This window comes from Panthera pardus, unplaced genomic scaffold, assembly GCF_024362965.1.
Source record: "Panthera pardus isolate Hobbes unplaced genomic scaffold, ASM2436296v1 HiC_scaffold_25, whole genome shotgun sequence".
Classification (NCBI taxonomy): domain Eukaryota; kingdom Metazoa; phylum Chordata; class Mammalia; order Carnivora; family Felidae; genus Panthera; species Panthera pardus.
Window position 1 is genome coordinate 82,261,936 of NW_026526821.1, and position 15,367 is coordinate 82,277,302.

General features: G+C 47.9%; 1 protein-coding gene across 2 annotated transcripts in view; it reads right to left on the reverse strand.

Annotated features, from left to right (window-relative positions):
- Window positions 1-802: 802 nt before the first annotated feature.
- The window catches only part of SPRED2 (sprouty related EVH1 domain containing 2), a 112,262-nt gene continuing 97,697 nt past the window's right edge, over window positions 803-15,367 (reverse strand). For both annotated transcript variants that reach the window (XM_019438317.2, XM_019438401.2), the window contains exons 5-6: window positions 6,349-6,498; window positions 803-4,092 (exon numbers count right to left, since the gene is read on the reverse strand). In XM_019438317.2, coding sequence (XP_019293862.1) covers window positions 3,427-4,092; window positions 6,349-6,498 — 816 coding nt within the window. In that variant the 3' untranslated portion in view covers window positions 803-3,426. The remainder of the gene's footprint in view (window positions 4,093-6,348; window positions 6,499-15,367) is intronic.

The following is a 15,367-nucleotide window of genomic DNA, read 5'->3' on the forward strand; positions in this document are numbered from 1 at the left end:
TTTACATTGAATGTTCTTACTTCCTCCATGCTGGCTCTTCACCCCACTATAATAATCTATAATCTTTATGCCTCTCGTACTCTAAACAGCTTTCACGTTCTGTATTAATCTCTTAATTACTAATCTTTACGAATTCTCTCCTCTTCCTTTCCAATTTCCAGAATCTCCTGTTGTTTTTCACCCCTGCCTGTGGCTTGGAAGAGTTAAAACTAAAAGGGCCCCTCGACATGTCTTTTTAAAGCCCCTACTCGGTTCTCCAGAGAGGAGCTGAGGCCTTCCTCTGTGACCCTTAAAAGACCCCACACTTTATTTTCTCCAGAGGACTGTCACTTTTGAGCATCCAAAGAATCCACATGGAAGGGAAAGTGGGCCAAACGTCACTCTGAGGAGACCGGGGGTCTTGCCGTCTTAACCATTGTTCGCAGTGAGAAACGGTCTACCAAACTCCACACATACCCACCCGAGGTTCCGCAGGAACTGGTGGAAAATACCTCACAAGCAGCGCAGCTGTTCCCTCTGAGGAGCACGCGTGGGGGAGGCCAGGCCTGGGAAGAGGGGGTGTTCCCGGGGCTGTGACACACAGCATTCCTTTCCCTTGAAGCATCCAAGCCCGAGAAGCTGCAGTCTCCCCCGGGGAATATGACATAGCCACGGCCGGGAAGGGCCTCACCAAAACAGCAGCGTCCACGCGTCCTTCTCCAGAGGAAACCCCTTCCCGGCCTGTGTGCGAGAACTCTCGCATGTGCCAAGGCTCTACCGCCCCTCCCACCCTTCTGCCAGACAAATACCCCAAAGTCAACGGTCTGATAGGATGTGTTTATATTTACATGGTACATCTTAAAGCAATGGCTACATTGGTCATACATATTAGAAACCATAAAAAAAAGTTAAGAACTAAAATGTACATCATACACTTGTATATATATTTTTTACACAGAGGTAAAAAGGCTTATTATAAAAAAATCAATACAACAGGTTTTTTTTTTAGTATACAGGTGAAGAATGAATTATGCTTCAGGCACTTTAATTTGTTAATGTGAGCAAATAGCTGGGGGGTGGGGGGTGGTCAGAGGAAGCTTCCAAACAAATCTTTTGGTTAATGTTTTGTTACCACAGATACAAAAATAAAATCTGAATAATTTCTCTCAAATGATTGACGTCAGTATGGCAAAGCTGACTGGGAAAATACTCCACACTGTTCAGCTGCAGTGTGGCAATTAGAGAGAAACGTATTTACATAAATGTCCCCGTGGCTGTCCTTGTGCCCTTAACCGCTGCCTTCACAAACCAAAACGTATACGCGAAGTAAGATTCACTAGCATAACTCTTCAAAAGGGTGGAAAAGGACCAGGGGTAAAAAAGATAGAAACAACAAGTAAATAGAGACTACAAACAAAAAGTGGCGGGGACATGTGTATTCTTACTGAAATAAATAGGGGCACTCGGAACTGAGGTCTAACAAAACATACGTTAGTGTTGTGCTTTGTAGAGAGGAGACCTTGTGAGAAAGGCCCTGAGGAAATACCTCAGGATTGGAGAGTGGGGGGCAATGGCCTCTCGACAGCATCTGGAGGCTGGCTGAAGGTTTTCTAGATGTTTTCCAGACTGGGAAGCAGTTCTTTTTTCTTCCATCACCAGACTGACAGCTCTCTGCAACTTTTCCAAACTGGAAGGCCACACCATTCACTCCAACCTATGAAAATGTCTACCAACTAACTCGTAAGCACACTGGGTATTTACATCGACGATCTGACTAAAGAAAGGCGGCGGGTGCTCAGATGAGCTGAAAATGTTCCATGAAGGTAAGCATGGCTCGTACTTTCCCAATATGATTGGCAGACTGGAAAAAAGTCTCTTTCCTTGAAGACCGATGCCCTGTGTGCAACAGACAAGGGATGGGGGGAAGCGGAGACACAGCAGGCTCTGCCCTGAGCTGGCAACTACCACAGGAAGATCATGGCGGGAAGAACGGCCAACTTTGACAAGCCTGTCCCTTGTGGTCTCCATGACGTTCTGATTGTACTATGCTAGGTACCACTCACTCTTCACTTTTCTTTCTGCGACAAGATTTGGCTACTCCTTGCAATAGACTAGAAAAATACTCTTTTCCAGCTAATTAGAAGCCTCCTACATGGCAAGGTGACAGGTAGACCCAGACTGCTGACCTAACCATCTGTGCACCCAAATTGGCAAGTCTGGGTTTTTGAGATGCAGGAGAAAGACACTTAGGCATTGGAAGGGTTTTTACATATGGCCTTGTTTTTTTTCCCCCAAGTATAAACAAAGCATTTGGTGATGTGAGATTCCGTCCAGGATGAAAATAAGAACAGAAACCCACAAACAAAATGCAACCCACCACTCTTCAAATTTATGACATTTAAAATTTCCCCCCATTAAGAGAAAATAGCCAGTGGGGGTGTGGGAGGAAGCTCCTTCTAATTTTCTTTACCACAACTTCAGTGTTTCACAACTGGAACTCTTTGGAGAACACTGGTTTGTGTGTGAATAGTCTATCTTGTTTGCAAAACAATGAGCAGAACTTCATTAGTGTTTTCTTCTAATATTGCTAAATTTTTAGAAGTGGTGGTGACACAGTTTTAAAAAGTTCTACTTTAGGGGTAACTGGGGAAGCTCAGACAAACCTGAAATCCCCTTTTTCTACCCCTGGTCTAAGAGGATGCAATGCAGTTTATGGAATTTCCTGATTCACACAAGTTAATCTGAAGTTAAGGCTCAATTCTCATTGTTGTGGGTGAATGTTTTGCATCAGTAAATAATTGTCAGGTTTTTAGGGGGAGGGCACAGGAAATGTTTATGGGCTCCAAATAGAAACTGCAGCTTACTTGGCAAATTTGGGTTTACAAAAGTTAAAGCGATCTTGTTTTGTGGTAGACGTTTGTTAACTAGCTCACCTCCTATACATAATCTGACTGCAGGTTACAATACTTCCGGTAGGGTTTCATCATTCTGACGTTACCTATCTGCAGGAATCCACTGCTCCTTGGCAACCGGCAAGCCAACCCGTGAGAAAGATCTCCTGGAAAACCAACTACAAAACCCACCCCAAATCAGCAGTTCTGACTGCAGGTGCCTTTGCGCTGGAAGAGGTGGGTAGGAAAGACATGAAATCAACACATGTATAAGACAGTTAGCTTGATTACAGATTGGTAATAGTACACAAGTGTCTGTGCGGAGGTTCCTTTCCTTAGAACACCGTGTGCCTGGGTGTATGGGTGTGTGGTTGACGCAGAGTGGGTGGCTGGTGGGGGCTGCGTGGGGAGAGGGGAAAGTGCAGAGTTCACCAGGCGGGCTCCCCAGGCTGGAATAGCGCCTCAAGGTACCAGGGAGCAAGAAAGAAGGTGAGAGTATGTCAGAGACAAGTTCCCCTGTGGCTGTGGGAGGAGGAAGGGAGGGAGGGAAACCGAGTCACACGGCCGCTTTGTGCTTCCCCCCGCAGCACCTGCACATCACCCCGCAGTGGTAGCAGGCCCGCAGGGGCAGGTAACAGCACATACAGGGGGCCAGAAAAGACAAGGCAATAAGAGCCATCCACCGGAGGCAAAACTTCTCGTCGCTAGTATCGCACGAGCACGGGTCTGTATAGTCTCCCTCGGGGTCCGACATACAGTGATAGAGCATGCTGTCCGCACACCACATACAGCTCACCCGGCGGATGCAAGTTCTCACAGAGTCGGGCGCGTCCTGACAGTGGCCCCTCCGGTTTTCCTCGTGGTTGAACATGTCCCTGCAGTACTCGCACCGGGAGCGCTCGCCGTCCTCCTTCCGCCTCCGGGACTTGCCCCGGGACGGCTGGGTCTTGATCACGCCGCCCCCGCGCCCTTTGGGGTCCTCGCCGAGACCGAAGTCCGAGGAGTCCACGTAGGGGTAATTGTAGTCGTGCTTGGGGACCTCGCCCTTGGCGAACCGCACGTAGGAGTCGGCGTCCTCCAAGGCGTCGGGGGATTTGCCCCGCACTGGCGCGTGCCGGTAGTCCTCGTAGCCGGTCAGCCAGATCTTCTCCCTGGGGTTGATGCGCACAATCTCCTCGTCATCGTCCGGGAAGCTCACCTGGCGGTAAGGCCTTGGCATCGGCTGCCCCGGGGGAAAAGGAGACATGGTTGTATAGCCGCGCCGAAAAGAGAAAAAACGCTCCACTAGGTACCTTTTGCCTTGACGAAGGCATTTCTGGAAGAAACTCACTGCTCCTATAACTACTGAACATCCCCTGGGTTGAAGGTGTATTTCAAATTGTGATCCTTGATCCATTCCTGGGTCAGGACATCTTTTTTCCCTTTTGTGGAAGTACTACCATAGAGGGGGGAAAGTGTGTGTATTGGAAAAAATGCACTCTGAATTTTCGACAGCTAAACACACCTAGCTCAAGAAGCAGAACTTGAGAGACCTCCCTAGGACACTGCCCCTCTCCCTTGAGTTCCCTTCTACGCCTCAGGGGTGGGAGGACCACTATCCTGATTTCTAACAGATTAGTTTCACCTGTTACTGTACAGTGTGTTCTTTTCTAAGACCTGCTTTTTTCCCAATGAAACAAAAATACTGGAGTGCACTGCATGTTACAAGGGTAGCATATGTGGGTTATCTGTGTGTAGGGAATATATGCATTCCAGGTCACAATACAAGATGCATTTTGCACTGTGGGTCATGTTCAAAATAGCAAAAAGGGATAGTAGCAGCTATGATACAAGTACCTTGTCATCTGGTTGGAAAATATAGGAAGGGTAGGAGTGCCGATCTGGAGGCGGACTGCCTGGGTTTGAATCCCACCAGGATCTCACAGATGGTCCAGCGCAAGCTGGAATGTGAGCTCAGGCGAGCTGGACCCGAGAGCCACGCTCCCTTGTTTTCAAAGCCCTCATGTCTGCATTCTCCCCCCAGGGTGACACCGGCATCTCTGTGGGTCGCTAAGGCTGCCTCCCCCGGAGCACCCTCGTTGTGGCAGTGTGAGATCTCCTACTCCTGAGGTCCTCCGAACGGCTCTGAGGGAGCCCACCAGAGTAAAGCCGCAGACTCAGATTCTCTCTCAGCACAGGGCTACCTCGAGAACGACGAGAATCTGTGCAGCGTGCACACAACTCTCAACAGGATGCGGCTGACACCTGTTGCCATTACCGTGATTAGAATATTGCCATAGAATTTATCTCATGGCAATTACATTTATCCATCACTCCCACCAGACTGTGAGCTCCTAGAGGGCAGGGGCCATGCCTCACACATGTTGCCTAATTCCTGTTAGGTTCTTGACAGTTTCGCAGAAAACCACAATCTTAGATTAATAAAAACAAATCTTGGGAGCAGAAATAGATTTTGCTAATTATTTTGTGAAGTAAGGTGATTCAAAGGGTCAATTCCCCTCTCTAGCTACATAATGTGATTTTGTCTTTTATATGTATATATTATATAAATGTTTATTTTTGAGAGAGCGGGAGAGGGGCAGAGAGGGAGACAGAGGATCTGAAGCGGGCTCTGTGCTGAGAGCCCGATGCAGGGCTTGAACCCACAAACCGTGAGACCAGGACTTGAGCCCAAGTCGGATGCTTAACTGACTGAGCCACACAGGCACCTCTGCCCCTCTCCTGCTTGTGTTCTCTCTCAAAAATACATAAACGTTAAAATTTTTTTTAATGCCAAAATATTAGGAAGCACACAAAATTTTTTAGAGTCTTATAAATCTAGCTTTATGTTAAAAAAAAAACTAAACCAAAACAACCCTGTGCTCCCTTTTTCTTTCCAAAGCACACCGGTGGCCACATCACCCCCACAGGCACCAGTCCATGCCCCACAGTTTGGGAGGCTGCTCTGCCAAACAGCCGCTTGGTAAATATTTGTTGAATTACTGAATGCCAGACTCCAGCTACATCCCCCCAAGCAAGCCTGGGCCTGTAACCCGCGATGCCAGGGTGCCTGAGCCAAGCGGACAGCATTCTTTAGTCCCGATCCTGGCTCTGGGCTTTCACACAAAGCCAGGAAGCCCTCTGGACAGAGGAACTCAGGAGATAGCATAGCCCCGTGGAGAACCCACGCCTGCATTTGAGACTTGTTCCATCAAGGACTTTCTCTCTCTAAACCTCAGCCTTCTCTTCCATCAACCGGGGATGCCCAGGACCTGCCCTGTGGGATAATTTGTGAGGACTCAATGAGATTAAGCACACGGAAGGTTTAGCAAGGGGTTTGGCACACAGAAAACTAAGGATGAGCTGCTGTGACCACCGTCAATACGGGGAACAGAGAAGGCCTGGGCTTGAGCAGCAGGCTACATGGAAGGAGGAAGAGGCTGTTGCAGATCAGGAACCATCCACCCCATGCCCTCAAAGGAACCAGACTGCCGCGCACCTGTTCGAGGTGATAGTGGTCCGTGGGGTATGGGTCATGGAGGTGGCCCAGGGTGTAAATCCTCCGGTGCTCACAGGATGTGGGAGAGGAGATTGTCCGAGTAGGTTGTTCCCTCTTCTGGGAGGAATTAGAAGAACTGTCTGTAGCTGTCTGTTTAGAGGGAGGTAACCAAGAGTTAATTAAAATGAAAACAAAAACCAAACCCACATACCAAAACCTAACACGCCGTCTACCCCCCAACTCTGGTGTCTTGCCGGACTTCCCGAAATCTGGAGTTTATCTTGGCTGTGGGAAGCACCAGGACCCCTGAAGGGCCAGATTGTCTAAACATGATGTGGCTGGCTCAAGGGGCAGAGAAAGCCAGCCACCAAGACCCTGGAAAAGTTGGGTTTGTTTTCTCAAATGTGGGAGCAGCCACCAGGCTTTGGGGAAAGGGCTCACTACATCAGGCCTCCCGTGGGTACATCCCAGTTTGATCAAGAACGGTTACACCACTGGTAGCCCTGGCTGCAAGGGACTGTGGTGAGCAGAGGAGATGCATATAAGCCAAGATCAAACCCAAATGTTTCTGTGCGGAGCTGATCCTGGCAAAGTGTCAGAAATAAGGCTACCTCAAGGGTATCGTAGGCACTGGCTTTCCAGGAAGAGATGTTGTAACCTCTGCGTTGAAGGCAAGCCTTGAGGGTCACTGTAAGCTGGAAGTGACAAAGACAGCTGCACAGAGAATGCAGGCCCCTCTCTTTTGGACCTGAGTGCAGAACTCCTCTCCTGGTAGAGACGAGTTCAGATTGGATCCTCTGTGACAGGGTCTTTGGAAGGTGATGGATCTGATGGACGGTGGCCACCACCTTTAAAACCAAGAATCCTCAGAACCACCCACCCGCCCTCCGCATCCTTCGAGTCACAGATCCTTTTCTTCCCCAAACCAATGAAAAGGTTTTCCTTGTATCTAGGTGTCCTATTTTTGGCAAGTATCAACGAACTCCTTCCTGGCTCTCATTTCTCAATCTTATATTCCCCTTGTCTCATTTGCTTATTTCTTTTTTTACACCCTCTCCCCCAACTTACTGAGTAACAAATGCCCAGAAAAATGGGACAAGTATTTAGGACAAAGACACCCATATTCCCATTATGCAGCACAACTACGTTAATTTTGAAAACTTAGTGGACATGTGTGGCATCCCTTTGGCAACCCAACCCTCCTGATTTTTTTTCTCCAATTCTGTTTGGTCCAAGTGAGACAGAGCTGATGCCCGTTTCTGATCCCTCCATCCAGAGTGACTAATTCAGGTATGGCTACACGGTCCTCTCTGAGGTTAATACGGAGATTTTTCATGGAGAGGTCAGAAAAGATGCTGTCTTTTTCTCTGAAGTTAAGATCTAAGGGTCCTAAAAGCCTGGAACCCTGGCCAGGGCACAGGGAAAGCACCTTCCAGGGAGGAAGTGAAGCAAAACTAAGAGAAGGCAGCCCCTCCACCCTCTCCCAGAGCCATCTGAGCTTGGATCCAGTCGAGGCTGCAGCCTGCGATCTACCCTAGGGTGTCCCAATGGTGTGGGCCGATTCCCTTTGGTAACTGAAGCCCAGATGCGTGGGATTCATCACTTGGGTGTGCTTTCCCCTCACTTTTGGCTCCTCCGTGGCAGTTCCGCCCGCATCCCACTCCTGCCTGTGTCCGGCCCTCACTCCTCTCCACAGCAGTGCAAGAGGAACCGGGCACGCAGCGTCTGCTCCTTCTCTGCTCTGCCTCTTGGGAGCCACCTGCCTGGCAAACAGCACGTACTGGCAACCACTCTGGGGACTGTGCGGCCTGCTTGGAGGCCAAGGGCCAACCCACTGTGGGAGGCTTTGGAGGTCCAGCGCCCGTGCCTGGTGGGGCAGGTCTGTTTGATCGAGAGGTCCCAGCCCGAGACGTCTGCTTCCCGCAGATGTCAGCCAGGACTGGCATCCTCACTCATTAAGGGTCTCCTGTCTTTTTTTTCCCCCTCAGTAGTTCAGAACTTGGGGAAGAATTGCTATTTACTCCTCAAATCCCAGCAACTGAAAGAAACCAAACTGATGCGCAAGGAGTTTTGACTCTCTTCTGGAGTCTGTCTTGTCTTCGATCTCTCGACCCGCTCTTTCTTCACGTCTTCAGAGGTACCGACCGAACACACAGGGGAGGGGGTTGTGGACCAGACAGAACAATAAAGCAAAGAGCTCTTAGTCATCTCAGACCGTGCAAGTGCATACAGTGTGCCAGACCCTGGCGACACGGGGGCACGGGTACAGGTGGAATACTGTCTCCACGTCACAGGCCAGAAAACAGACTCTCAGAGACCATGGCGGGGCAGCCACTGCAGAGCAGGACTGAAATGTGGCCCCTGATCAGCAAGCCCAGTGGGATTTCAGTACACAACACTGCGGCTTCTCAAGTTCACCCAAGTCTTTTCCAATGCCTACTCTGAGAGGTGTTTTACTGTGATTAACACAAGTACAATTTCTCCAAGTAAGAAGGTGCACCCTGCTTTACACAAACCCAGGAGATAAGGGGATGGATGGGGTCTCATAATACAAAGATTCTGAAGATCTCGATAAACACTTCCTGAATGAGTAGGTAAGGGCCCTTCAGGGTGATTCAAATCTCAAGAGTTAAATTCTTAACCAGTGCCCCAAACGACAATCATCTCTTACGTTAGAAGCTACCCTCGTATCGAACACTGTAATATGCCCTCGGCATCGTGGTCACCTCTGTGTTAATCATCCGTTCACCCTCCTCCACCCTGCTTGCTGTGAACTATGTCCAGGTTAACAATGTGTAGAGAGTCATTCTGAGAAATGAGGCGTGCCCATGTTTTCCTAGCGCTCATTAGCTAACCAGATATGCCACCTTCTGATGCACCCAGCCTACCTCCCTAACCCTGAACAGCCTCTTCCCACTGCACAATCAAGTGCAAAGCTTCCTGGACATTATCAGAGAACGTGAGAATGAGCAAAGCCGTTAAATATCTCCTAATCTAATGGCGAATTCGTACGAGGGAGCAAGAAGGTTAGAAAGCTTTGAAGTGTGTCCACAGTTCACTGCCTACTGCAGGCGGAGCTGACACCCATGCCTGGACTGCTCTGGGTGTGTCTGGACTCTGAGCAGGAGAGCATGCAAGAGAGCCTCCATTAAAGCCAAGGCTTATTCCACATCTGTACTATCAGACAAATCTTGCCATGCAGTGTGACCTACAAACAAAAGCAGTGAACTAGCAGGGCATCTCCAAGAAACAAGGGGGAAAAATCTTTTTTCCACATGCACTTCTTCTTTTATTAATCTTTTTTTAAAAAGGAAATACGAACTTAAAAAAATTTATTTATTTATTTATGGAGAGAGAGAGAGAGAGAACGAGCACAAGGGGTAGAAAGAGAGGGAGAGAGGGTGGAGCACGGGCAGGCTTCAGCTCACCCGATGCGGGGCTAGAACTCACGAACTGTGAGATCATGACCTGAGCTGAAGTCAGATGCTTAACTGACTGAACCACCCAGGTGCCCTATTAAGTAATCTCTATACCCAATGTGGGGCTTGAGCTCACAACCCTGAGATCAAATGTTGCCCGTTCTACCAACTGAGGCAGCCAGGCTCCCAGTCCACTTGCACTTCTGAACAGACTCTCCCATAACTCTTCTTGTGGCTTCCACACACACTGGAGAAAAGCCACCCACCTAAGCTATGCACACACATTCTCTCAAGCAAGACTCCTGAACATCTGTTATTTGTATGCACAAGCTAATGATACCTACCAACCTACCAATCTGACAGCTTCACCTTCAACTCATAAAGACTCTTGGGGCAGCTGGGTGGCTCAGTCAGTTAAGCGTCCGACTTCGGCTCAGGTCATGATCTCGCAGTCCGTGAGTTCGAGCTCCACATCAGCATCGGGCTCTGTGCTGACAGCTCAGAGCCTGGACCCTGTTTCAGATTCTGTGTCTCCCTCTTTCTCTGACCCTCCCCCATTCATGTTCTGCCTCTCTGTCTCAAAAATAAATAAACGTTAAAAAAAAAATTTAACATAAAGACTCTGATGTGCTTTAAACTCACCTTGCTCTCCAGGGGTTGTCTCTGTTGTGGGTTTGAGCTCAAGAAGAAAAAATGTGGAGGCTTCAACAGTAGGCTTCCCCACATCCAGGGACGGAGAGCCTTCTGTCCCACCCACTGTGGACGGGGAGGGCAGGCGCTGCTGCGGACTTGGGGAGGAGGGGTCCTATGCAACATGATACGGCGAGCATAACCACTGCCACCTGCAAATGTAGCCTCCAGAAAATCCTGCCTCTGGGTCTGGGTTGGACACTGAATCAGTGTCAATGCCCATTATTAAAAAGATGTTCCATTAAGAAGTTTGCAACCTAATATGAGGTACTGAACAATAGAAATGCAATTGAGTATTCTAATGCTGAATAATAAGGTCTCAGCTCAGGAAGACTGGATGTGAATTGTTCTCTAATTAAAAGTCATGCTAAATTTGTTCAAAGGAACAAGGTTTGTGGGGCCTGGTTCTAAAGCCCTCTAACAAGGCAGAAAGCTGAGATGACTTTGATAAGGAAGAAACTCGAAGGAACAGGGAGGTGAGAAAAGGGAGGTGGGGAGGATGGGAGCAAGAGTCAGAGGGTACTGAGATGAGCGGGTACTGCCAACCTTAAAATCAGGAAAATACAGACACGAGTGGCCTGATGGAATCCACCTTTGATAGTAAAGGCACCCATTCCTTGCCTGGAAGTTTCTTGGGTTTGGGCTGGGTGCTCTGTGGGATGTGGGTTCAGACATAACAGGGGGACACAGGCAGGGGCAAGGCCAGGTGGCTTCCCTTCTAGATGGGTGGACAAGTCAGAACTAGACTCAGAGGAAGAGAAAAAGAGGTTCAAGTTTACCAGTGAACATCTAATAAAATTCTTCAAAAAGAGCAAGCTTCCAATGGCCAGACTCTGAAGACCTACTTATTCAGTTATTTCCCATAATTCCCCAGAATTTTAACAACAAATGAGAGAAAAACACCAGAGCTTCAAAAGTTGGCACAGACTTTCCTTTTGCATAGCTGGCTTTAATGTTATGATATCTGAAAATAAATCAAAATCCGAAGTGCAAAAGATGCTGGGAGGAGGCTACCTGTTTCCCCAAGGTCAATGCTGCCCGGTTTGGGTGGAAATTGGACTGAATGGGGAAGGGAGACTAGAAGATGCATGTCTCATGTTAAACCTGTAGCTGGCTCTCTCCTACTGCACGGGCATATCTTATAAAAGGATTTCTTACTCTTGGAAACTTGGCTGTTCTTCCCTCTCCTTGGGTCTACCTGGAAGTTCTTAAAGAAGCACATGCATCTGTTCACATGCCCTGGGTCTGGGAATGAGCCGTCTTCATTTGGAAGGAGAACTTCTTTGACCAAGGGAAGCTCAAGAAAGGAAGGAGAGAAAGAACCAAGAAGCCAGAGCAGCTGAGGAGGCAGTCTGCTTAAATTACCCGTCCTGGGATGGAATCCTGGATGTTGACCAAGGGCTTTTTGGGGCATTCAGGGTGGGTCAGACTACGCATTTCAAAGTGAAACAAGTGTTTTCAAGGCTATGTGTATCCCTTCAACTCCCCTTGGATTTTCCTGCTAAATCTTTGTTTACCAAAGGGGGTAAGGGCAGAGCATAAAGGCAGCAGCAGTGGGCAAACAATGCCCGCAGGAGAGGAAAGATGTGCCTAGGGCAGGACTGTTCTTTCCTGGACACTTAGAACTACTAAGGGGCACTTGGAATGTCCTACTCAGTGTATCTATGACTATGAGAAGGTTGGCAACTGGCAATTTCCTTCTCCATCTTGGGGATGGAGACAATGGGGATGAAGCCCACCTTCAGTAAGGCAAACAAGTAGTCACTTCATCGTCCCTGGGTCCCCAGGAACACACGAGGTGATAGAAGCAAACACACAGCGCAAGGAGCCAACTCTACTCTGAGAAACCCCATCAGGAGGTTAGCAGGCTGACACGTTTTAAACAAGGCATAGAAAACAAAGGTTAAGAAATGCTTAAGAAGCCAGACCATGTCATCTGGAAATCATACAGCAACGTTAGGCACAAACTGCACCAAGAACTGATTCCAGGCCAGGTTAGGCCATAGGCGTTGGGCAAGTTGTTTAACTTCTCAGGGCCTCAGTTTCCTCATGTGTAAAATAAGGGGGGGGGGGGCAATCAATGATCTCCAAGGTCTGTCTGAGCTCTAACAGTGTCATGAATAACCCTCCTTCCCTCCTCTTAAGAACATCCAAGGGGTTTGATGGAGACTGCTACTTAGCTCATTCGAGGGCCACAGGATTCCCTCAGATTCATTAAATAGCACTTCTGCCTTGTCTGTAGATGCTGCTGCTATTTTGCATTTTTAAAGGAGCCTACCTAGTAGTTATGACCACAATTTGTATTATTTTTACTGCAATCTTCCACCAAAATAGATCTCAATAGCTGATGCAACCAATGCCAATAGCAATCTTTCCATTGCAAGGCTTCTCATTTTTAATGTTTTATTTTATTGCTTATTTTGGGGGGGGAGGGTGGGGGAGAGAGAGAAAGAGAGAGATATGATGAGTGGGGGAGGAGCAGATAGAGAATCCCAAGCAGGCTCCACTCTCACAGTGCAGACGGACATGGGGTTCGATTTCATGAACCTTGAAATCATGAAATCTGAGCCAAAGTCGAGTTGGAAGCTTAACCAACTGAACCACCCAGGTGCCCCTCATTTTGTTTTTTTTAAAGGTATATACACACACTAAATATAAGTATGTACCATTCCTCTCAACCTTGGGCCCAGCAAGGAGACTAAGGACACGAAACTCTGGGCACCTCTGCTTCTCAGAAGGCAGTACACTGGATAGTTAAGTGCCTCAGAAGGCACCTGGCTCGGGTGGCTTGATGAGCTGTTGTCTCTCTTTAGTACAGCACTCCTTTCCCCTTGGCACCTGTTAGACCTTTTTCCTTTGGTAAACAGGAAATTGTCACCCATTTTATCAACAGGTTTTTGGGAACAGGTAGCACTAGCTCACCTGTCCTAAGGGCCTACATAGGTTCCAGGTGTCCTCTTTCAAAAAGGCAAGCAACCAGCCAGGCACGTGCTCTTTCATGGCCCAGCTAGCAGGCGGTCTGGGTCTAAGAGGCAGCTGCAAGAATGGGGGAAAGAGACGACTTTGGCCTTAGACTCTAAGACATTATGCTTTCTGGGGCCCGAGGATAAAGTGGGCATTCTTTCACTGTAAAGCAAACAACAAAAACAAAACTCCTACTCACCGAAAAAAAAGTCTTCTGTTTCTAAATTTTAAAGTTAGGTGAGGGGCGCCTGGGTGGCTCTCTGTTAAGCATCCAACTTTGGTTCAGGTCATGATCTTGCCATTCCTGAGTTGGAGCCCCACATGAGACTCTGTGCTGACGGCTTAGAGCCTGGAGCCTGTTTCAGATTCTGTGTCTCCCTTTCTCTCTCTGCACCTCCCCCGCTCTCACTCTCACTCTCTCTCTCTCAAAAAAAATAAATAAACATTAAAAAAAATGTTTTTAAACTTAGGTGAAATTTTCATATGAAAGGAAAGGACTCTGATACACCCACAGCTTGATTTACTGGAAGGGGCTGAAGGGTTGCAAGCAGGAAGGCGGGCTTTCAGGTAACCCTGAATATGTCCTCTGTATGAATTAGTAAAATGCAAAGAACAGTATCCTACTACCCACAACTTAAAAAGATGAGATAAGGTGCATGTAAATGAAGAAAGACTCAAGTGGGAGGGCTAGCAAGAATGCCTTTGGGCTTCTTGAAATTGAGAGCATTTCAAAGCTTTTGTTTGAGCCTCAGACATATTAACTGCTTTAATTTAAAGCCACTGTAGGTATTACATGTTGAATAAAAAGATCCTCCCCTCACTATGTAATGTGAGCTTGGTAATTATTGTCATTTAGAAGATAAAGCAGCTCCCTCCCATTTTCTGAGACCTTCCACACCACCCAGTGCAGTGCTGGGTCTCAGCCAGCAGCAGTTATGGGACACTGCTTCCTGGTGTCAACCACAAAGCCTATGGCTGCCCCTCCCCCAAAACATTTTTGCTTCTCTTAACAAGCTACCATAGGTCAGTTTCACTAGTTAAACTTTGTAGAAGGAGCTTACATTTTCAACCTATTTTCTCTTTTATTTAGCTTCTCCCCACCCCAGTCTGCCCAATCCCCAGATTCCAAAGGTAGAGACAACAGGAAACATTTCTTTTTTTTTTTTAGAGAGAGAGAGCGCAAGTCAGTGAGAAGCAGAGAGAGTGGTGCCACAAGGGGCTGAGAGGGAAAGAGGCGGAGAGTGGGAGAGAAAGAGAAGCGGGGCTCCTGTTCACCAGATGCGGGGCTCGAACTCATGAACCGTGAGATCATGACCTGAGCTGAAGTCAGAAGCTTAACCAATCACCCAGGTGCCCAAGAAAACATTTTTAATCAACTGATCGTCTAAAATGCGACTGAGGCTTTCGAGCAGGGGCAAGGGTAACTTCAGACCTTCACTGAAGTATTTTTTTTTTTTTTTTTTTTTAATGTTTACTTGAGAGAGAGGCAGAGCGAGCAAGTGGGGGAGGGGAAGAGAGGGCGAGAGAATCCCAAGCAGGGCCTTGCTGACCATGCAGAGCTTGGTCCCATGAACCAGGAGATCATGACCTGAGCCGAAATTAAGAGCTGGATGCTCAACCGACTGAGCAACCCAGGCGCCCTCCACTGAAGTAGTTTTAAGCCAAGGCACTAGTTGAAAAGACCATCATTTAGGAAGCTACTTTGCAATGAAGGGAATCTGATAGATTTAAAGAAGTAAAATTTACTGAAACTTACTGAATACATACTGCCTTTTGTCAAACTTCTCTGAAAGGCAGCAAGCAGATCAGAAGTTTGCATTCTGGGTGGGCAGAGTATAGAACAGAGTATAGGTTGCTTTGGCGCTCGGAGTCTTGGTGATTTTATCCGCAGAAGAGGAAGTGTCAGCATGTCCCTCACAGGGTGGTTGTGAGGACCAAGCTCAGTC